This window comes from Oncorhynchus keta, chromosome 2, assembly GCF_023373465.1.
Source record: "Oncorhynchus keta strain PuntledgeMale-10-30-2019 chromosome 2, Oket_V2, whole genome shotgun sequence".
NCBI lineage: Eukaryota > Metazoa > Chordata > Actinopteri > Salmoniformes > Salmonidae > Oncorhynchus > Oncorhynchus keta.
The window spans coordinates 31,733,906-31,756,691 of record NC_068422.1 but is presented as its reverse complement, the minus strand read 5'-3'; the positions used below and the strand labels follow the sequence as shown (position 1 = coordinate 31,756,691).

Below are 22,786 nucleotides of genomic sequence, written 5' to 3'. Positions count from 1 at the left end.
GGCCAGACAAAGCCAGAAGAATAAGGAGCTCTCATAGTGAGCTCTGTGTAATAATATCCTAGACAGTGAACTGGACCCAAAGTGCAGGCAGGTCTCCCCAGTCTTCTCTCCTTTCCTCTTCATTATTTAGCCATGTAGTCCGCCTGACCCACTGATTGAAGTGAGGGGTTATTATATAATCACAGAGCACAAAATAAGCCTTTTACTGATCAGAAAAACATTGAATCCTCATTTACTCTGTTTTTCCTGACAAGAAAGCACTATTAAACATCAACAGTAGTTAGACTAGTCCAACAGCACAATATTCCCACCCATCTGAAAACCCTTTGCCGGAAAGCCCCCCTTTTACACCATTTCAAAGCTGGCCTTTCTTAAATTCCAGGCATTTTAATGGTATGGAATTTCTTCACTAGCTTTAAATGGAAGGCATGGCTTTTAGGGGATAAAAGGTTTCTACTTCCCAAACCTCATGTGAATTCAACCACGCTGGGCCCATTACTCCTGGCAATGTATTTATACTGTAACATATCTTAACATTGCTGTATGTTTTCACAGGGCAGTCAGTCTAATGTGATTATACGCACTGAAAACCATTCCAGGTTTGGCCCGGGCCAGCCTGGCATAGCATGGCGGGGGAGGCGCTTCCAGATTAGGTTTTATATACAAACCCTTTGAAAGTTGGGTGAGTGGGGTATCTCTGTGCTGTAAATAATGAGTGTGGGAGGTAAATGCACGGTGATAGCTGAATGAGCAAGGTAAACATGAGCAGTGAAAGGGGGCTGTTTATAGTAGTCAATAGTGAAGTGAAAAAAGCTGAATGTCCGAGGGGAAAAGAGTATGGACCAAATGAAAAACTCCGTATGAACTGCCTCAATTTCCTGTATGGTTAGAGCACAAATCACAAGGCCTCCTCGTGAATCGCCTCTGGAGCTCCTCTTCTGAATAGTGTGTTTGAGTGGAACATTCCGTTCAAAAAACATCCCTCTCCACTGTTTTTTATTTTATTTTTTTACCTTTATTTAACTAGGCAAGTCAGTTCAGAACAAATGATTATTTTCAATGACAGCCTAGGAACAGTGGGTTAACTGCCTGTTCAGGGGCAGAACGACAGATTTGTACCTTGTCAGCTCAGGGGTTTGAACTTGCAACCTTCCAGTTACTAGTTCAACGCTCTATCCACCAGGCTACCCTGCCGCGCCTGTTTAACTAAATACTCCCTCACTTAAATAGCAGAACCCTCATCTGAAACAGTTTCTCTTTTATCTAATTAACGCATGCAAGAGCAAAACGTCACTAAAATGTCCCGTGAGGATGTTGCAAATGCTTTTCACAAAGAAGGTCCTGGGGGACAGACAACCACGTGATCTTAATCATACCCCGCCAACCAAGAGAGTGAAGCAGTGAAATATCACTCGACAGCCACTCTCTTTGGCATGTGCTACACGACAGACATGCCTCTACAGCCTTTGTACTGTAATCCACAAGGACAAAAGGGGAAACAACGGCGCACCAGCGGCGACAAAAGAAACTCATTATACTTCATTATAGATGCCACAAAGTCAATCAACCAACGTGTTACTTGATAAGCGCCTTCCTTTTGCTTCTCTGTTAACTAAATGCTTAACTAAGATGGTGCACCAGAGACCTGCTAAGGCACAGACTCAAACACACAGGCACTCTACATAGCCCATACATAATCTAGATTAGAAGCTACATGGGGTCAGCCATGAGACAGCTATGACAGGTGGAGGTGGTACGAAGCCAGTGGGTTGCTAAGAAACCTGGCCCTGCTGACACAGCCTTCACTGGGCTCCACAGTGATGCGTTAAGGACACAAACTTGTAAAGCCATCGTGGAGAATTTCACAAGAGCACTCCGCTTCATCCCTGTCGAATGTAAATTATATTCTTATGAGTTCAGCTCCTGCCAGAGAGATTGATGAACATCTTTACTGAGCCAGAGTCAGAGTCCACTTCACACACATTCTCGTCTTTCTCTTATATTTGGGACATGATACACCTCCCCCAGACCTGGGGAGTCTGTCTGAGTCGGGGGCTTCCTGTTTTAATGTGTACATTTTGGAATGCAGAGAATGTTAGGAGCAGGGGGGCTTGGGGTGGGTGCTCAGCAGCATAAAGACTCTTTAAGATGGGAGGAGAGGAGGCTGCCATGGCTAGTTTTATTTATTTACACGTCTTGGCTGGGCCAGCTTTTCAGAATGTGGCGATTGCTTTTAAGAACTCCTCTCCTCAACTCCACAGCCATTCTTGTGACCTCCGCACGGGTTATTCCTGGACCTTCCAGGGTCAAGCAGAGCGAAGTTTACCAGAAACACAGCAGGGATACTGCCAAGATTACAAACAGGTCAATACACACAAATTGAAAGGGTGTAAAAAACAAACCACAAACACTATTACTGGAAACCAGCATCCCGCAGTGCAGACTGTCTTAGCAAATGCAGGGGGTTCTTCATGACATTATTTACCATCGCAGACAGACATTCACACACCAACCTCTTGGCTGTTGGGCGTATTCTCATACTGTACACTACTGTACATACCATACCCTAACTTGGGATTAGCTCCACACTGAATATGTACTGTTAGCCATACATACACACTCTCTCGCTCCTTCCTTCAGTGTAAGGAGATACAGATCTGTTTCTAAAGAGATCAGTGCAGTTAGCCGCAAGTGGTTTCAGATTTGCCTACCTATCATATGCACACTGTTGAGCTGAAACACACCAGGCCATACACACTGTTCAGGAGAAAACTAGCCTGTGCCTCAGGAAGGGGCATCAGTTTACACCATAGATTTGATAGGTTTACACAGACATGTTAGTTTGATCAAACACAAGACCTGGCACCTCCTAAGTCATTCTGTATCCTTGAACAGCATGGTTTAGTGTGTCGGCGGGGTGCATTATGTAATGTATTTATTTATTTTTATTTAAATAGGCAAGTCAGTTAAGAACAAATTCTTATTTTACAATGACAGCCTACCCCGGCCAAACCCTCCCCTTACCTGGACGACGCTGGGCCAATTGTGCCCTGCCCTACACTGTACAGCTAACCTTGACTGCAACTGCTAGACAACATTTTGAGAGGTGATTCTGAATTGCAGATTTTACTTAAATACAGTATGGATAGTTACAATTAACCCAAATAATGGCTATAAATACATGTTTCACAACTAACATTGTGAGAAAATGGCAATATTCCATATTAAACTGCTGACATAGGCAGAACCACACTGGCTGCATAACTGATGATGAACACCTCTGAAAAAAAGGGGCAGGCGAGTGAGTGATGTAAGCGCAGTTATCTCCATTAAGTGACGAGCAAGGAGCAGAATGCCACCGCCACTGCAATGTTAAACTCACATCTGGCCAGCAAATGCTAAGAGGTGCGGGGGAGAGGGAGTGAGAGAGAGTGAACGAAAGAGAGAAAAAAGCAAGGGTAGGGCAGAGAGAAAGGGTTTGTACTGCACAAACATCAGGTCAGTATAGAGATAGATTACATGAATGCATGAATGGTGCAGTAATCAATTAAATCAGATCTGCTTAATTCGAAAACAGGGGAAAGTAATAATACCATGCAACATAATAACCGGTGATTCTTGAACAATATAACTCAGACCTACCAATACAAATTATGCTATATACAGTATTCAAGCAATACGGCCCCTTAGGGTGTGGTATATGGCCAATATACCACAGCTAAGGGCTGTTATTATGCACGACAGCCGTGCTATATAGGCCATATACCACAAACCCGAGGTACCTTATTGCTGTTATAAACTGGTTACCAATGTAATTAGAGCATTAAAAATAAATGTTTTGCCATACCCGTGGTATACCACGGCTGTCAGCCAATCAGCATTTCAGAGCTCGAACCACCCAGTTTATAATGGCCAATATACCATTTCTAAGGGCTGTTCTTATGCACGACCCAAAGTGGAGTGCCTGGATACAGCCTTTAGTCATGGTATAATGGCCATATACAACAAACCCCAGAGGTTCCTCATTGGTATTATAAACTGGTTGCTAGTGGGCACCAATATCGATAATTCTATATGATATCAATATCGTTTGATATTGATATGACTGAGGCATGTCGTGATATCATTTAATACTTATTTTACCCCGCTTTCTACACTCTTTTTTAAAAAACCACAACGCACCGGCATTTGCTGCCGCACTCGGCGGATAGCTAGCAAAGCAAAGACATAGCATGGGTTCACCAATGAGACCAGCTCACTAACTTTAATACAACAAAAAGGTTGTCAAAATAGGCAAGACAATAAATACTTTGGTCCACAATGTATTTCATGTTTCATATTCTGAACAAAAATATAGGCTCTATCCAGGCACTCCGCTTTGGGTCGTACCTAAGAACAGCCCTTAGAAATTGTTTATTGGCCATTATCAAACTGGGTGGTTCGAGCTCTGAAATGCTGATTGGCTGACAGTTGTGGTATGACAAAACATTTATTTGTAATGCACTAATTATGGTATAAACATGTTATAAACTGGTTACTGAACAAAGATATAAATGCAACACGCATCAATTTCAAAGATTTTACTGAGTTACAGTTCATATAAGGAAATCAGTCAACTGAAATTAATTCATTAGTCCCTAATCTATTGATTTCACATGACTGTTTAATGCTGTTTAATCAACTTCTTGATACACCTGCCAGGTGTATCTTGGCAAAGGAAAAATGCTCCCTAACAGGGATGTAAACAAATTTGTGAACACAATTTCAGAGAAATAAGCTTTTTGTGCATGTGGAACATTTTTGGGATATTTTATTTCAGCTCATGAAACATGGGACCAACATTTCACGTTTCGTTTATATTTTTAAGTATACATACATTTATTTGCTCTCCATGAGTCAACCGCCTTCACCTGCTAGCTAACTAGACAGCTAGCCCACAAACAGTTATAGAACAAAATAGCAGGCAACAAACAACTGCTGGTGGAAAACTTATTCACGAGCTAGCTAGACAGCTGGAGCATTGTAAGAAAGCAAATTTGTACTATGTATGTATTCTTTACATTATTTCTGTTTATGCTTGTGCACACATCATCTGGTTTTAACAAACATGTTTGTAGTTAGCCAACTTTATTTTATTTTTTCATCTGCTTTAGCGAATGTTACCTAATCCCCTTCAGCTAGATGGTAGCTAACTAGCTAGCCAAGTAGCTGATGTTAGTGTCACGCCCTGGCCATAGAGAGGCTTTTTTTTCTCTATTTTGGTTAGGCTAGGGTGGACATTCTATGTCCTTTCTATGCCTTGGCCTGGTATGGTTCTCAATCAGGGACAGCTGTCTATCGTTGTCTCTGATTGAGAGCCATACTTAGGTACCCTTTTCCCCCACCTGTTTTGTGGGAAGTTAATTTAGACTTTGTTCAGGGCACATAGCACAAAGCGTCACGGTTTGTTTTTGTTCTTTGTTTTGTCTGCGTCATTTTTAAATAAAGAAATTGTACGCTTACCATGCTGCACCTTGGTCCAATCCTTCAGCCAGCTGTGACAGTTAGTGACTAGCCCACAAATCAGTGGTGGAACCCACCTGACAAAATAGCCAGCTAGCACATGGTAAGATATATGGATATTTGTACCATAAATATATTATTTGCATTATGTGTAGTTTAAAGTAACCGCCCAGTAAAAATATAACTTTTAAAAGATATTATTCCGTTAACTCATATCCAAAGAAATTTGACTCGTTCTATACTGGTACGAGGCCAAAGCATTAATTGGAGAGAGAAATTATTTTTTAAATCAACTCAAACTTTTATCTCAAACAGAACATTAAAAAAATGTGTTCTATTTCCTCATAGAACATGATGTCATCTCGCTAAGGATGTCGACCTGGCCAAACAGCGGCCCAGAGAAGGATGAGCTGGCCAAATCAGTGGTCTACTAGATCAACTCTCTCCTACAGATCAGATTTTTTGCTAATCGGACAAAGACGGAATGGGCACAAAATGTATAGCTAGAAATTTAGCTCCAGATTTGGTATAGCGGTACAGCTAAATTAGTTTACTCCAATTTAGGTCTAGCTAGCTAGACAGTCAGTTTGCTTGTTCAAATTTGGAGCAGTTCGAGATCTCATCAGATGACAACAACTATGGTGGCTGATAAGGAACCGAAACCACGTTATGATGTGATATAACATTTTTTAATATATATATATGATATTGATATGAAAAAAATGGCAACTGATTAGGCTTGGGCCGAATGCTGTATATTCCATAAACCGGCACGGTATGATTTTCCACCCACCCATTTTTGTAGTTGAGCCAGTCACAAATTCAATACTATTGTTTGACAGATAAATATCTTATAACTAACTAGAAGTTAACTAAGACATGCCAAATACATTTTCTTCAGCTCAGGGCTCCAGCTATGCATTTGGTTTGCTAACTTGCTAAATCAAGCTTCTTGGTTTCAGTACAGACAAACAATCCCCTCCTAGATCAAGTGTGAGTAGCCCTTTATTAAGATATTTATGAGCTGGGTTGTCTGTCCTTGCAAATAGTTTATATTTGCTTGCGCAAGTTAGCATTTAGCTAGCATCCGCTATAGGAATTCACTACTACTTTGTTAGCATTTTCTTTTCAGGAAATAAATAGTGCCCTATGTGTGCCTTGCCTGTTATACCTTACACCCCGATATGGTACAGGAACAGAATGAAAGTATGGAAATCTTGATACTGCCCAACCCTACAACTGATATCGATATGGAATTTCCACATATTAGTGCCCATCCCTACTGGTTACAAACATAAATACAACAGTAAAAAGGTATTTTTGCGTCACACCCATTGTATATTGTCAGATATACATACGCCTTAAATGCTGTTTCAGCCAATCAGTATTCGGGACCCAAATTACCCAGTTTATAATATTCTAGCTACAGTGCCTTCAGAGCAGAACATTGACCTTGTTTTTTCCCCCGTCAATCTATATACCCCATAATGACTAAGCAAAAACAGATTTTTAGAAATGTTTGCTTAATTGATAAAAAAATAAATGAAATATCACATTTATATATGTATTCAGACCCGTTACTCAGTACTTTGTTGAAGCACCTTTGGCAGCGATTACAGCATTGAGTCTTCTGGGTATGACCCTACAAGCTTGGCACACCTGTATTTGGGGAGTTTCTCTCATTCTTCTCTGCAGATCCTCTCAAGCTCTGTCAAGTTGGATGGGGAGCATTACTGCACAGCTATTTTCAGGTCTCTCCAGAGATGTTTGATCGGGTTCAAGTCTGGGCTCTGGTTGGGCCACTCAAGGACATTCAGAGACTTGTCCCGAAGCCACTCCTGCATTGTCTTGGCTGTGTGCTTAGGGTCGTTGTCCTGTTGGAGGGTGAACCTTCGTCCCAGTCTGAGGTCCTGAGCACTCTGGAGCAGGCTTTCACGAAAGATCGCTCTGTACTTTTCTCCGTTAATCTTTGCCACCCAGTCCCTGCCGCTGAAAAACATCCCCACAGCATGATGCTGCCATCTCCATGCTTCATGGTAGGGATGGTGCTAGATTTCCTCCAGATGTGATGCTTGGCATTGAGGCCAAAGTGTTCAATCTTTGTTTCATCAAACCAGAAAATGTTGTTTCTCATGGTCTGAGAGTCTTTAGGTGACTTTTGGCAAACTCCAAGCGGGCGGTCATGTGCCTTTTACTGACGAGTGGCTTCCGTCTGGCCACTCTACCATAAAGGCATGATTGTCTAAAAACCTGTTTTCGCTTTGACACTATGGGTATTGTGTGTAGATTGCCACAGATTATTTTCTATTTAATCCATTTTAGAATAAGTCTGTAACGTAACATAATGTGTCAAAAGTCAAGGGGTCTGAACATTTTCTGAAGGCACTGTACATAGTCTACAAAAAGCAACTCAGACAGTGACACAAGCTACTCTATGGGGATAAGAGAAAATCAGGATTTACAATACATATGGCCCAATAACAAGAATACAGACATTATGATTCAAAGACCAAATTTACTGAAAGTCAAAGAGCCGGAGAAGCCATGTTGTGGTGCTGTAGTCCCCAACAACTCCTGCATATTTAAGAGGCAGGTAAATTATTTAGTTAAGTGGAACACTAGCATATTAGCCTAGAAACCAGTGAACTATGGAGCCCAAAAACAGGCCTACAGCTACGATTACAGCACAAACACAGTGCCACCACTAATATTACTGGGGGTAAAAGAGGAACACCTCAGCAGGGACACATTCTGTACTATAGGGGGGTACAGTAGGTGGTCTCTTTTCATTGTCTGAGTGAGCCCAAATACAGCATTGTATTAAGATGTAAGAAGGGCATTATGGAACAACAACAGTGCCACATAGACCTTAGGACAGGAGGATATGGCTTTAGAATGGCCATTCTAGCTACAATGCTTCATCTTAAAAGGAGGCAGTGGCAACCTGTGTGTGTATACTTTTTCTACAATAACACCGGGCTTTGGCCACTTACTGTACATTAGTATATTTATTTTCTGTACAACATAGATTACCTGCCACCAGAGTTTATCCTCATTTTCCATAATTAATTATTCCTCGTTAATGGCTATTCTGCAACTCTGTGTACACTAATCCCCTGTTAATCTTCACAGAAGTACCTTATGCGGTCCAGAGACAGTGGACACACTCACCACAATGACATTAAAGCCTAATGATCCCTATTAACAAGCAATACAGCTTAATCCTATGTAGCACAGAAACTTAATCTGATTAGATCAAGAGAGTAGCTGGAGCGTTCAATTGGTTCAAGAGTAGCCAAAGCATAGCCTGAATCCAGCCTGACCCCATGATGAAGTATCGTGACATTTGTAACCCACTTATGGGTTAGTTGGGGCCAGTGTTGGCCCCTAGTGTTTAGTCTATGACCAGGCAGTCAGGTTGGAGCAGGGGACAAAGTTGTTTGTGTATCCACTGTAGATGTATTTTTAATCTTTATTTAACTAGGCAAGTCAGGTAAGAACACATTCTTATTTTCAATAACTGCCTGGTCAGGTGCAGAATGACAGATTTGTACCTCGACAGGGGTTTGAACTTGCAACCTTCCGGTTACTAGTCCAACGCTCTAACCACTAGGCTACCCTGCCCCCCCCATAGCTAACATTGCTTGAACTGTGCTGGAAAGGACAATGTAAAACAGTATATCCATGTGTAAGACGGTCCTCAGACCCAGTAGTGTTGTAGTTCTGGTGCCTACCTGCCAAGGCCTTGATGCGGGAGCGTTCAAACAGCCTGGCCGAGCTGTTTTCGTTGTCCCACTCGTCAGCATCCCAGCGGTTGTTGACAATGTCGCTGCTGTACTGCTGCTGCTGCTGCTGCTGCTGCTGCTGCTGCTGCTGCTGGATCTCCATGTGGTCGTAATCGGCGGCTACAGATGTCATCCTGACCCTTCAAATGTCACACTGCCACACATCGGCCACTTCTCCTGAAGCCCTGTGGACACAGAGGAGATATGTTTAGGGAAATGATCAGGCATATGATGATGATACATAATCAACCAAGGGTGTGTTAAATCAAGCAAATGTGCCTTGCTATTCCAACTACATCCTACCATTAGTCTTTAATCTCAATCCCTAATCTTCAATGATTATATTGTACTGGTTATAGAGATTCTGACCAATTCTGTCCAAATTAGAAGTAAGTTGTCTCCCCCTAATGTCTCAGACAGTTTGTGTGAATTTGTAAAGCTTGTTTACAGTACCACCTCCTGGTGATAAAATGTAACTACTCCAATACATAGAAGAAAGCTGAATTCTACATCTGTTGGCAATGGCAGCAACTGTGAGGCTCCATTACATGCTGACTGCAGCGGCCACACGCGTGTCCGCATGCACCATTGCGTGTCCTCATGCACCATCGCGTGCATGTTGATTTTGTCCATCCACACCAGGCTCGCAGTGTCCGGTCTGGAGCGTGAAGTCACAAACTATGTTGGTTGTCTACTGCGTAGCAACCTAGTGGTGCCAAAAGCCATGGTCTATCCTAAAAAGCCTATTGCAAATTCACCAGAGCGACCAAAAATAATAATAATTGATGGCTGTTTTGGGCTCTAAAATTAGTTTATTATGATCAAGTACAATCCCCATGGTCAATTATTTTAAAGTTAGAAACAAATGGAGACATTTAATTAAACAGTGATGAATTCTAACCACTTAGTGGATTCGGCTGTTTCAGCCACAGCCGTCGCTGACAGGAGTATAAAATCAAGCACACAGCCATTCAATCTCCATAGACAAACATTGGCCTTACTGAAGAGCTGAGTGACTGAGTGACTTTCAATGTGGCATAGTCATAGGATGCCACTTTTCCAACAAGTCAGTTCATAACCTTTCTGCCCTACTGAAGAGCTGAGTGACTTTCAATGTGGCATAGTCATAGGATGCCACTTTTCCAACAAGTCAGTTCATAACCTTTCTGCCCTACTGAAGAGCTGAGTGACTTTCAATGTGGCATAGTCATAGGATGCCACTTTTCCAACAAGTCAGTTCATAACCTTTCTGCCCTACTAGAGCTGCCCGGGTGAACTGTAAGTGCTGTTATTGTGAGGTGAAAACATTTAGGATCAACAACGGCTCAGCCACGAAGTGGTAGGCCACACAAGCTCACAGAATGGGACCGCTAAGTGCTGAATCGCATAGTGAGTAAATATCATCTGTCCTCAGTTGCAACACTCACTACCGAGTTCCAAACTGCTTCCGGAAGCAATGTCAGCACAATAACTGTTCATCGGAAGCTTCATGAAATGGGTTTCCATGGCCGAACAACCGCACACAAACCTAAGATCACCATGTGCAATGCCAAGCATCGTCCGGAGTCGTGTAAAGCTTGCCGCCATTGGACTCTGGAGCAGTGGAAACTGGAGTGATGAATCACGCCTCACCACCTGGCAGTCTGACGAACGAATCTGGGTTTTGCAGATGCCAGGAGTACGCTACATGCCCCATTGAATAGTGCCAACTGTAAAGTTTGGTGGATGAGGTATAACGGTCTGGGGCTGTTGTTCATGGTTCGGACTAAGCCCCTTAGTTCCAGTGAAGAGAAATCTTAACAATACAGCATACAATAACATTCTAGACGATTCTGTGCTTCAAACTTTGGTGCAACAGTTTGGGGAAGGCCCTTTCCTGTTTCAGCATGACAATGCCCCTGTGCACGAAGCAAGGTCCATGCAGAAATGGTTTGTCCAGATCGGTGTGGAAGAACTTGACTGGCCTGCACAGAGCCCTGACCTCAACCCCATCGAACACTTTTGGGATGAATTGGAACGCCAACTGCGAGCCAGGCCAAATCGCCCAACATCAGTGCCCAACCTCACTAATGCTTTTGTGGCTGAATGGAAGCAAATCCCCACAGCAATGTTCCAACATCTAATGAAAAGCCTTCCCAGTAGACAGGAGGCAGTTATAGCAGCAAAGGGGGGACCAACTCCATAATAATTCCCATGATTTAGGTATGAGATGTTCGACAAGCAGGTGTCCACATACTTTTTGCAAAGCTTGTGCATGCAACGTAGCCGCAGAGGTTTGCATATTCAGCTCATTAAACTCAAGTTGGCTTTCAGAGCACCAAAAAAACAATGATAGACACAAGAGTTTAACACAATCTGGCCAACAACACTATTGTAGGACACAGCACACACAGCATTTTCTAAACTATGCTGGTAAACATGACATATTCCTCAGCAACATTTCATACAGATAAAATCAGAGTATGAACCCCAAAAAAATCAAGGGATACCTTGAAAAGTCCTGCTGCACCACAAAAAAATACACATCTTGCAAATAGTATACACCACATCTAAAAGCCTATCCACTCTAGTACCCAGTACCCACCACTACCTTGAGTATGTTCCACCCAAAAACATGCTCATTACAGCCTTAGCAGCCTGTCCTGCTCTCCCTCAGCTAGCCCCTGTGTTGTGCTGCAGTCAGACAGTCCATTGGCCAGACTAAGTGAATCAGCTCAGCACATTTCAAATGGGACAGGCCAGTGTTTGCCTGATGAACTCAGCAAATAGTCTAGAGGAGAAGTCTATCTGAACACCAACAGTCAGCAAACATTGGACAATGGTGCCCTGGCTAGTGTAGACTGTCTGAGGGCCAACAGAGCCGCAATCATAGAGAAACACACACATTCACACGACACATGGCAAAAACATGCATGATGCACACACCAGAGACTTACATATTTACATTAAGGTTTGCATTATGTATGTTTTTACCTTTTTATTTACTCAAGTTAAATATCACATCACATTACCTTCTTACATAGAGACATGACATTGGAAAAGGTTTTTTCTCCCCTTTCCATTTTGCGGATGTGTATGTGCTGCAGGACAGCGTGAGAGGGTTGACTGAGTGTACGGTCTTTGTGAAGAAGGGATGAGATGGAGAGAGAGCCGTTCCATCCGCCTCCACGCTACCAACCACTAAAACTAGAGCTTGTGTTGCTAGGCTAAAAATACGTTGCCTCTGGGACGGAGTGTTACTGCTGGCGTGGGTTAACACAGCCTGAGCACCCATAGAAGAGATACAGCAATGTGCCTGTGCGCGCACACACACACACACACACGTCTGAAAGTGTGTCAGGACATGGACTTAGGAGGGGAGGAGACTGCATGGTGGCGACCAGCAGTGACAGTGGAAGAGATTAACACAAAGACTCAGACAGCACAGCAGAATTATATCTAGTGGTGAAAGCAGCACACCGTAAATGATGCTGAATACCAACTGCACCTGTCTTGCAGTACATAACCAGACCACCTGGGGAACCAACCACTATCGATGGTTGAGAGCTATCGAACCATGCCCGGGATCACTGGTGTGGAATAAGGGCTATGGATTTTACAAATCATTCTTCCATACAGTGAGCAATGTTGTTCTCCACATTTGCTAGATTGCATGAGAGCATCTGCAGTATGTAATGGGTTTGGCTCAGGGGTAGTATGTCTGGAAACTATCATTCTAAACCTGCTTCACCAAAGAGGCTCAGCCCCACCAACGCATCATCCTCACACCTCCACCGACATCCTCCCACCGACATCCTCCCATCCTGTCACTCTGATGATGCAGGGAGATGCAGTGTTCACCCACTGTGTGTTGGGTAAGACAGAGAGATGGAGAGAGAGAAGAGAGAAGGTTGGTCTGCTGTGACTGTAGGCTACAAAGGGCCGGGATAAGATACAGAATCTAGATGCTGATGTGTGTGTGTGTGTGTGTGTGCCCGCGCGCACATAAGGCATTAGATGGATAACAGGTCGAACAGATATATTTTTAGCCTGTGTGGTAGAGGAAGGTGAGCACCTCACAAGAGACAGAAAGAGGGAGGAGAGGATAAAGGGAAGACGAGAATGTATTAAATTCGGGTCCTCTCAATACCTATCTATGGACGACCTTCAACAAATTGTACCTCGGCTTGTATCCATCCATCATCCTATTACAGACTACAAATATCCCCCATCTGACAGGTCTACAGAGGATGTTTTCATTATCCATGACATTATCCATGACAGTGCTCTGAACACAGACACACAACATACAGACATTGATTGTACTGACACTGACATGCAGAGATGACATCATACACAAAAAACAAACATATACAAAAAAACAATAGAGCAACATTCCATCCTTTAAATCAGGGCTAATCCATACCAACTGCTGACTCATTTCACTTTCAAAGCCTCTCTTCTTGAGGAGGGTAATTTCATCATTCTCTCCTACCCTACGAGCGACACACATTGTGCCTTCTCTGAGCACAAGCACATCAGGGGTCAAATAAACTGATCTGTAGACTGGCACATCGATATACTGTATAAAAAAAAAAAGAAATTAAAAAAAGAGGTCAACGTTGGGTCAATATGAGCTTAGAAAGCAGAACGCTGGCATGGGGATGATTGCATCATCAGAATATGCTTAGCATTTTGCATTGTTTACATTGACCCCCAATGATACTTAAGAACAGGGTAAAAAAGGGTCCACTTTCTCAATATTTTTCTTAAAGCTACATGTGTGGCCAAACACAAATCAGTAATAATTTGCAATAACTTATTGCCATTTTAGTTTCAGCTGTATTGGATCCACTCCGGCTCTCGTTTTCAATTTTGTGCTTCCTTTCTCTAAATGATTTGTTTGATTTCTCCTTCACCCTTTCATGTTTTCTCTTTTGATCCAGCTCTTTACATACATTTTTGTTTTGCGCCATTTCTCTCTCCAGTCTCCTACATAGAAACATTTCAGGGACTGTATTGAAAAGGGCCTTTATCAAGATCGAACTAAAGATCTCCATGGAAACCAAACAGACAAGAGCCTTTGTTGGAAACTGAAAATGGTACAGTGTTCCATCTCGGCCTACTCCACAAGGCTGCCAAGCATAACACAAAGGCAAGTCCAAGACAATCTTATTTTACAATTTACTTGTTCAAGAGATAGGAAAAGAAAAACAGTGATAGTTCACATAGGAATGAAGTGCTAAAAACAAATATTTTCAGTTAAAGGGTTTTGTGAAACAGCAGACGATTTGTAGTTTTGTAGTATACTCTAGACTAGAGCACTTATATAGACTTAGTTTGCTATTCATTTGTAAATATATCATCGTCACAGCCTGAACCTCTGAAAACAGGGATCGGCTCTACAGTGCCTTCGGAAAGTATTCAGATCCATTATGCTTTTTTTTGTTTTTTACCTCAATAAACACACAGTAGTACCCCATAATGGCAAAACGAAAACAGGTTTTCAGAATTTTTGCTAATTAAAAAAAATGTGCATAAGTATTCAGCCCCTTTGCTATGAGACTCGAAATTGAGCTCAGGTGCATCCTGTTTCCATTGATCATCCTTTCTACAATTTGATTGTTGGTAAATTCAATTGATTGGACATTATTTGGAATGGCACAGAACTGTCTATATAAGGACCCACAGTTGACAGTGCATGTCAGAACAAAACCAAGGCATGAGGTCAAAGTAATTGTCCGTAGAGCTCCGAGACAGGTTTGTGTCGAGGCACAGATCTAGGGAAGTGTAACACAACATTCCTGCAGCATTGAAGGTCCCCAATAACACAGTGGCCTCAATCATTCTTAAATGGAAGATGTTTGGAACCACCAAGACTCTTCCTAGAGCTGGCCGCCCAGCCAAACTGATAAATCGGAGGAGAAGGGCCTTGGTCAGCGAGGTGACCAAGAACCCGATGGTCACTCTGTCAGAGATCCAGAGTTACTCTGTGGAGATGGAAGAACCTTCCAGAAAGAGAACCATCTCTGTAGCACTCCACCAATCACGCCTTTATGGCAGTGGCCAGACGGAAGCCATTCCTCAGTAAAAGGCAGCCAGCTGGAAGCCAGCTGGGAGTTTGCCAAAAGGCACCTAAAGACTCTCAGACCATGAGAAACAAGATACTCTGGTCTGATGAAACAAAGATTGAACTCTTTGGCCTCAATGCCAATCGTCACGTTTGAGGGAACCTGTCACCAGCCCTACGGTGAAGCATGGTGGTGGCAACATCATGCTGTGGGGATGTTTTTCAGCGGCTTGGGACTGGGAGATTAGTCAGGATCGAGGCAAAGATGAACAGAGTAAAGTACAGAGAGATCCTTCATGAAAACCTGCTCCAGAGCACTCAGGACCTCAGACTGGGGACAAAGGTTCACCTTCCAACAGGACAACAACCCTAAGCACACAGCCAAGACAATGCAGGAGTGACTTCAGGACAAGCCTCTGAATTTCCTTGAGTGGCCCAACTAGAGCCCAGACTTGAACCCGACCGAACAACTCTGGAGAGACTTGAAAATAACTGTGCAGCCACGCTCCCCATTCAGCAATGTAATACTTTGAAGAGACACTGGTTGCAGTTTCTGGAATTTCTCCAGTTTCCTTCTCTGTCAAACCCAATAGCAGGCTCAGAAAGCTCTCTCACTGCAACCTCCTTGACATCATCCACACTAACCAGGTTTCCATTCAACTATTTCATGGGGATAAATTACCTAAAGCATCAAAAAAAGTCACAACCAGGCTGATGGAAAAAGGAAATGCTGGTACATATTTATAAATGCCGACAGACATTGTTTGTTCGACATGGAGTGATCTTTTTGTGTCTCTAAAATTAATTAGGTGGCGGTGGAAAATATTGCTAATAACCATCTTTTTTTTTTGTCAATTTGTACTCACGTGTAGTGAGTGTTGTGTAGTCCTCCCACTACGTCTCGGGAAAGCATGCAGTTTATTAGGCTACAGATTAAATGAATTATTAACTTCACAGGGTGGTGAAAGTGCACACACACAAAGGAGTTTGACGCTCCTTTCCAATAAATATCGAGGGTCTTATTCTGGTGACATGATGATAGATGTTTGGCTGCCGTTTGACAACTAAAAATAATCTCACTTATCTATAATAATCTCATCACGTAGGTAGCCTACCCGCACTGTATCTGCCAGCTGTTGGCAAGAGCGCAGGTGCCAAGACCAGAGTGGGCACATTTGTGACAAAACCATCACTAGAGTTGAAAATGCGATGGAAACCCATTTAACTTGTATTTTTTATTCAGTACATGGGAATTTAACCGTGTCGTGGAAGGATCAGAATTTGTTTGTAACATTTGTAAGATGTTTAATATTCATCAAATGTGTGTAAGTTACTTCTCATCAGAATGGTATTCTTGTATAATACTGTGGCGAGGTTGCAGTTATCTGTTCTATGTCAAGACTAAGTTGCATGGGCCGCAGAGAGGGGAGAGGTCAAAGTGTCATCATGTGTAAACATATATTTTACTCCCTACCTTTCCCAGTGGGGAAAGGAGGGTTGCAGTGTCTGGAATCATTCATTGCTCCCTCTAATGTTGTTTCTATCTTAACCTATAGCCTCATTCTCCTCTCCGTGAGTTTGTCCAGGAGGTTGTATTTTGAGTTGGTTGTATCTAAATGACAATTTGATATATGCCTGTTGATATGGAGGATTTGGTTTATGGTTCTGGGGTTTGGGAAAGGAGACAAAGCTGAACGATGAATTATGTCTATGCTGTCTGACTATGTGTGTCTTTGCTATTAAAGGAACTCAGTTGCATTGTAAGGGGGCTCTCAGAGAATTATCTGAGAGTCACAGGATTGTGATAGAGCTCATATAATTAAAGATGGACTTTTATAACTAACTCTGACGTGTGTGTGTGGTTTGCTCCCATGATTTGGTAAATAGAGGAAATTTCCACGACAACTGCAAAAGTTATTTGTATGTGCACTACATCATCACGCACAAACTTTAATCTGCAATACATTTGATGATGTAAAAATGTCACCATTTGGATGGAAACCTAGCTACAGTCAGCCTCACTTAAAGCTTGAGTATTCCTGATGCTTTAGAAAAGCCAGGCACAGGATAGTATTCTGCACCCACACAATCTATCTTAACATTACCATACATTATTACCTGCCCTGAGGGACACAGCTGGATGGATCATTCACTACGCCCACTCAAACATCCTCACTGTGCACCTGATTTTACTTTATAGATTATGACAGCTCTACTTAGTCACACGTATACATTTCAAGTTTTCACATTCACGCACATAGGATTTTGCTTTTGGGTTATTTCATAATTTTTACTCCCATTCCTAGAGGAGACACCCACACGTACTGTGTACGTGTAAAGGCTGAAAGCGCATCATTAGAAGCTTAAGCAAATAAATCCACTAGCACATATCGCCCACACAAACACATCCAGTAATTGTACACTCCTTCAAGCTTTAGATCATACAACACATTTGACCTCACTTTCTCTCTCTACATAGCTACTACAGGGGATTTCCATGTAAAAAGCTCCATGAGCACTAACATGTGAAGAAGTTCACAAGAGCACATCAAATTTGGGGTCAAATGAAAGCTAAGAGTCTATATTTTTGAGAAGTGCAGCTATATACTGTAGGCTATATAGTTGTATTCATACCCCTTGACTTATTCATAATTTTGTTGTGTTACAGCCTGAATTCAAAACGTATTAAAACATATTTTTTTCACTCATTTACACACAATACCCATACTAACAAAGAGAAAACATGTTTTTAGAAAATGTTACAAATTAAATTAAATACAGATATCAAATTTACATAAGTATTCACACTCCTGAGTCAATAAATGTTAGAATCACAATTTTTTTTCTTCTCCTTCTTTCTTTTCCAAATTCTTCAATCTCTGTAAAGTTGGTTGTTGATCATTGCTAGACAGCCATTTTTAAGTCTTGTCATAGATTTTATAATAATAATAATAATATATGCCATTTAGCAGACGCTTTTATCCAAAGCGACTTACAATCATGTGTGCATACATTCTACGTATGGGTGGTCCCGGGAATCGAACCCACTACCCTGGCGTTACAAGCGCCATGCTCTACCAACTGAGCTACAGAAGGACCACCATTTTAAAGCCAATTTAAGTCAAAATTGTAACTAGGCCACTCAGGAACATTCAATGTCGTCTTGGTAAGCAACTCCAATGTGTATATTTGGCCTTGTGTTTTAGGTTATTGTCCTGCTGAAAGCTAAATTTGTCTCCCAGTGTCTGTCTAGGATTTTGCTTGTGCTGAGCTCTATTCCGTTTCTTTTTATCCCCCTCAAAAAAAAACTCCCTGGTCCTTTCCAATGAAAGCATACCCATAACATGATGCAGACACCACCATGCTTGAAAATATGAAGAGGGGTAACTCATTGATGTGTTTTGTTGGATTTGCCCCAAACATAATGCTTTGTTTTCAGGACATAAAGTTAATTTCTTCGTCAAATTTATTTCAGTTTTACTTTAGCGCCTTATTGGAAACAGGATGCATGTTTTGAAATATTTAAATTCTGTACAGGCTTCCTTCTTTTCACTCTGTCATTTAGGTTTGTATTGTGGAGAAACTGGGCCGTCATTGTAAGTAGGGCGTCATTGTAAATAAGAATTTGTTCTTAACCGACTTGCCTAGTTAAATAAATGTTCAATAAAAAATAATACATCTACAATGTTTTTGATCCATCCTCAGTTTTCTCCTATCACAGCCATTAAACTCTGTAACTGTTTTAAAGTCACCATTGATCTCATGGTGAAATCCCTGAGCAGCTTCCTTCCTTTCCGGCAACTGAGTTTGTTAAGGATACCTGTATCTTTGTAGTGACTGGGTGTATTGATACACCATCCAAAGTGTAATTAATAACTTCACCATGCTCAAAGGGTTATTCAATGTCTGTTTTTTTTACCCATCTACCAATAGGTGCCCTTATTTGCGAGGCACTGGAAAACCTGCCTGGTCTTTGTGGTTGAATATGTGTTTGAAATTCACTGCTCGACCGAGGGACCTTAATTGTATGTGTGGGGTACAGAGATGAAGCAATCATTAACAAATAATGTTAAACACTATTAGTGCAACTTCTTATGTTACTTGTTAAGCAAGTTTTTGCTCCTGAACTTATTTAGGCTTGCCATAACAAAAGTTTTGAATACTTACTGACTCAAGACATTTCAGCTTAACATTTTTTTATTAATTTGTAAATATTTCTAAAAACATAATTATTCTCCCTCCCTCCCATAACCAGCCCGCTCACCCACTGAGCACCGGACTTCCAAAAGTAGTTGAAATTTGGTCAGTCCAAATCTGAACCAATCAAAGATGTCTGTTTCACAAGTTTGGACAGCACAGTAAAGTAGAGATCAGTACAAAACAGTAAAGTAGAGTTTAGCACAGTAAAGGACAGTAGAGTATAAGTCAGTACAATACAGTAATGTAGAATAGAGTTTAGTAGAGTACACTAAAGTAGAGTACAGTGTAATTTACTGAACTCTACTCTACCATGCCATACTGTACTCTACTGTGCTGTACTGTGATGTCTAAACTTGTGAAACAGAGACATCTATGATTAGTACCAAATTTGGTATTGTTTGAGGGTTGGAGCTCGTCAGAATAATAGCCAGTGTCTACCTTTGTGTACCTATTCAGCATACATCACCATGAAGAGAATGACTTTCATAATGATGCATTTCTGTATAGTACAGATTAGGGACCCATGATGTCATTCTGTTACCATCGTCCTGTTACCAGGTGTTAATCCACTTCACTTATTATATAACCAAAATAGATTTCATATCATAGCTGACACCCCATTCTTTCTGCAGACATCTTTAAATCTTAATTCAGAGTAGATATTTAACTGTTTTTTGTAAAACGTGGTCAAATAAACTGTGGAACATTTTACCGTCCTTTTGTTGCCAACATGTATTTGTGTACTGTTCTTCAGGTAAATGTGTTTTTGAAAATGGATTTAAAAAAGTAACTTTGCAATCAAGGCTTTTTGTTTGTCATACTTTTAAAGGGAAAAAAATGTGAGTCTCAGCTTCATTTTGTTACCGTGGAATTGCCCTACAGTTAAACACTGACTAAATATGTGGGTCATGCTTGTCACCTGCTTTGGCACAATGAAGTCAAATGAGACTTTCCCATTCATTCTGCCAGAAGAGGAAAACTGTCCAGAACTTTTCTGAATGATTCAGTGAGTGGTTCTATCTACAACATCTGGGCTATGTTGGACAGCTGTTGAGTTTCATCGAGATTGCTTGGAGAAAGACAGTCCAAGGTCGCCAAGGTACACAAACAGCACTTTGAAGTGACAGAGTCTCCGGAACAGAGTGTCAACATTCTTAGCGCAGCACGCTAACCCTTCACTTTATAGTAAATGACAAAATGAAGACTATGTTACCCTTGGCTCCTGAGAGACAGGGAATTTCTCAAGTCAGTTGTGGACACATCATTCAGGCTTGTGGGGCTATTCTATCCAAGCTATAAGCCACTCCTGTAATATTTTTCAAGGTGAAGCCTACCCCACACCAGTGCCCAGATAAGGGAGGCTAACTTCAGGACATTAACTATTCTGGTCAAGTTCCAGGATCCACTGTGGAATGCCTCCAGTCGATTTACTAAAAATCTATCCAGACCATAATATGCATTCTTTGATCATATTTTATACCATATAAAAGGGAGGACAGGTCCAAACTGGTGACCCTAAGGTCACAATAACATCTGGGATATAGGACTATAGTGTGGAGAAGAATTACACCAGACGGTCAGACACTGAAGAGAATAACATAATGACACCAATAAAATACCAAAACCTCGGTCACAAGATATTTTGGGGGTTTTCCATGTCAAACATTCCAGCCTGGTTATTAGGTTATCCAATAAATGTACAGCTAATGTCTTAAGCAGTTGCTATGTCTTTTGTGATAAAGTCTCAAATACATGTCCGTTTCTGTCTGAGAGCTGAATGTCTTCTCTGAGGCTTATGTAGGCACAATAACAGAATTCACCAAGGAATAGCAGTCACTTATAGATAACTATAAGCAAGATGGAGATAGATGTCCTTTTCTTAACTCCTATCGAAACACGTTGACATAGAATGTTCATGTGTCACACAGTGCCTTCGGAAAGTATACAGACCCCTTGACCTTTTCCACATTTTGTTAGGTTACATCAGTATACACACAATGCCCCATAATGATAAGTGAAAACAGTTTTTATTTTAATGTTAGCAAATATCACATTTACATAAGTATTCAGACCCTTTACTCAGTACTTTGTTGAAGCACCTTTGGCAGCGATTACAGCCTTGAGTCTTCTTGGGTATGACGCTACAAGCTTGGCACACCTGTATTTGGGGTGTTTCTCCCTTTCTTCTCTGCAGCTATTTTCAGGTCTCTCTAGAGATGTTCGATCGTGGTCAAGTCTGGGCTCTGGCAAGGACATTCAGAGACATGTCCCGAAGCCACTCCTGCGTTGTCTTGGCTGGTTGCTTAGAGTCGTTGTCCTGTTAGAAGGTGAACCTTCGTCCCAGTCTGAGGTCCTGAGCCCTCTTGAGCAGGTTTTCATTAAGGATCTTTCTGTAGCCTGCAGAAATGTTTTGGTACCCAGATCTATGCCTCGACACAATCCAGTCTCTGAGCTCTACGGACAATGGCTTGGTTCTTGCTCTGACACTCACTGTCAACTGTGGGACCTTATATAGACAGGTGTGTCTTTCCAAATCTTTCCAAATCATGTCCAATCAATTGAATATATCACAGGTGGACTCAAATCAAGTTGTAGAAACATCTCAAGGATGATCAATGGAAACATGATGCACCTGAGCTCAATTTCGAAACTCATAGCAAAGGGTCTGAATACTTATGTAAATAAGGTATCTGTTTTTTTATTTTATTTAATACATTTACAAAAATGCCTAAAAACCTGTTTACACTTTGTTATTTTGGGGTATTCTGTGTAGATTGCTGAAGATTTTTTATTTAATTTAATCCATTATAGAATAAGGTGGTAATGTAACAAAATGTGGAAAAAGTCAAGGCGTCTTTATACTTTCTGAAGAAAATCTGATAGCGGGATAATGTTTAAACTGTTTTTATTTACGAGCCAATAATTGTGTCAAACTACACTCATACTCATGATTCTTAACAGGCATCATCTCAAACACTAAGAGTGATTAGGAATTGTGTCTGGGCGACTGGGCGGGCAGTCCTTCAGTGACCTAGTATGCCTCTGCATGGTGATTATTCACTCTCCACAGCTCCCATGGTGATCCCATGGTGCTGGCGTCAGGGGACTGATAACAACCTCCCTTTGTGGCCCTGCAGAGTCAAGCCAGAGCCTGGCTGGAGTCAAGTCAGTCATTCACTGGCTTCCGGACACCTCTGCAATGTCATGTGCAGTAAAAGAATGTCAGACACACCGCACTGACTGTCCCTGC

At 41.6% G+C, this 22,786-nt stretch overlaps 1 protein-coding gene across 1 annotated transcript in view; it reads right to left on the bottom strand.

Moving 5' to 3' along the window:
* Nucleotides 1-22,786, bottom strand: part of LOC118399352 (spectrin beta chain, non-erythrocytic 1) — a 119,068-nt gene that overhangs the window by 79,212 nt on the left and 17,070 nt on the right. Inside the window, exon 2 of the mRNA XM_035795379.2 lies at nt 9,237-9,472. Within this exon, the coding sequence (XP_035651272.1) occupies nt 9,237-9,420 (184 nt within the window). The 5' untranslated portion in view covers nt 9,421-9,472. The remainder of the gene's footprint in view (nt 1-9,236; nt 9,473-22,786) is intronic.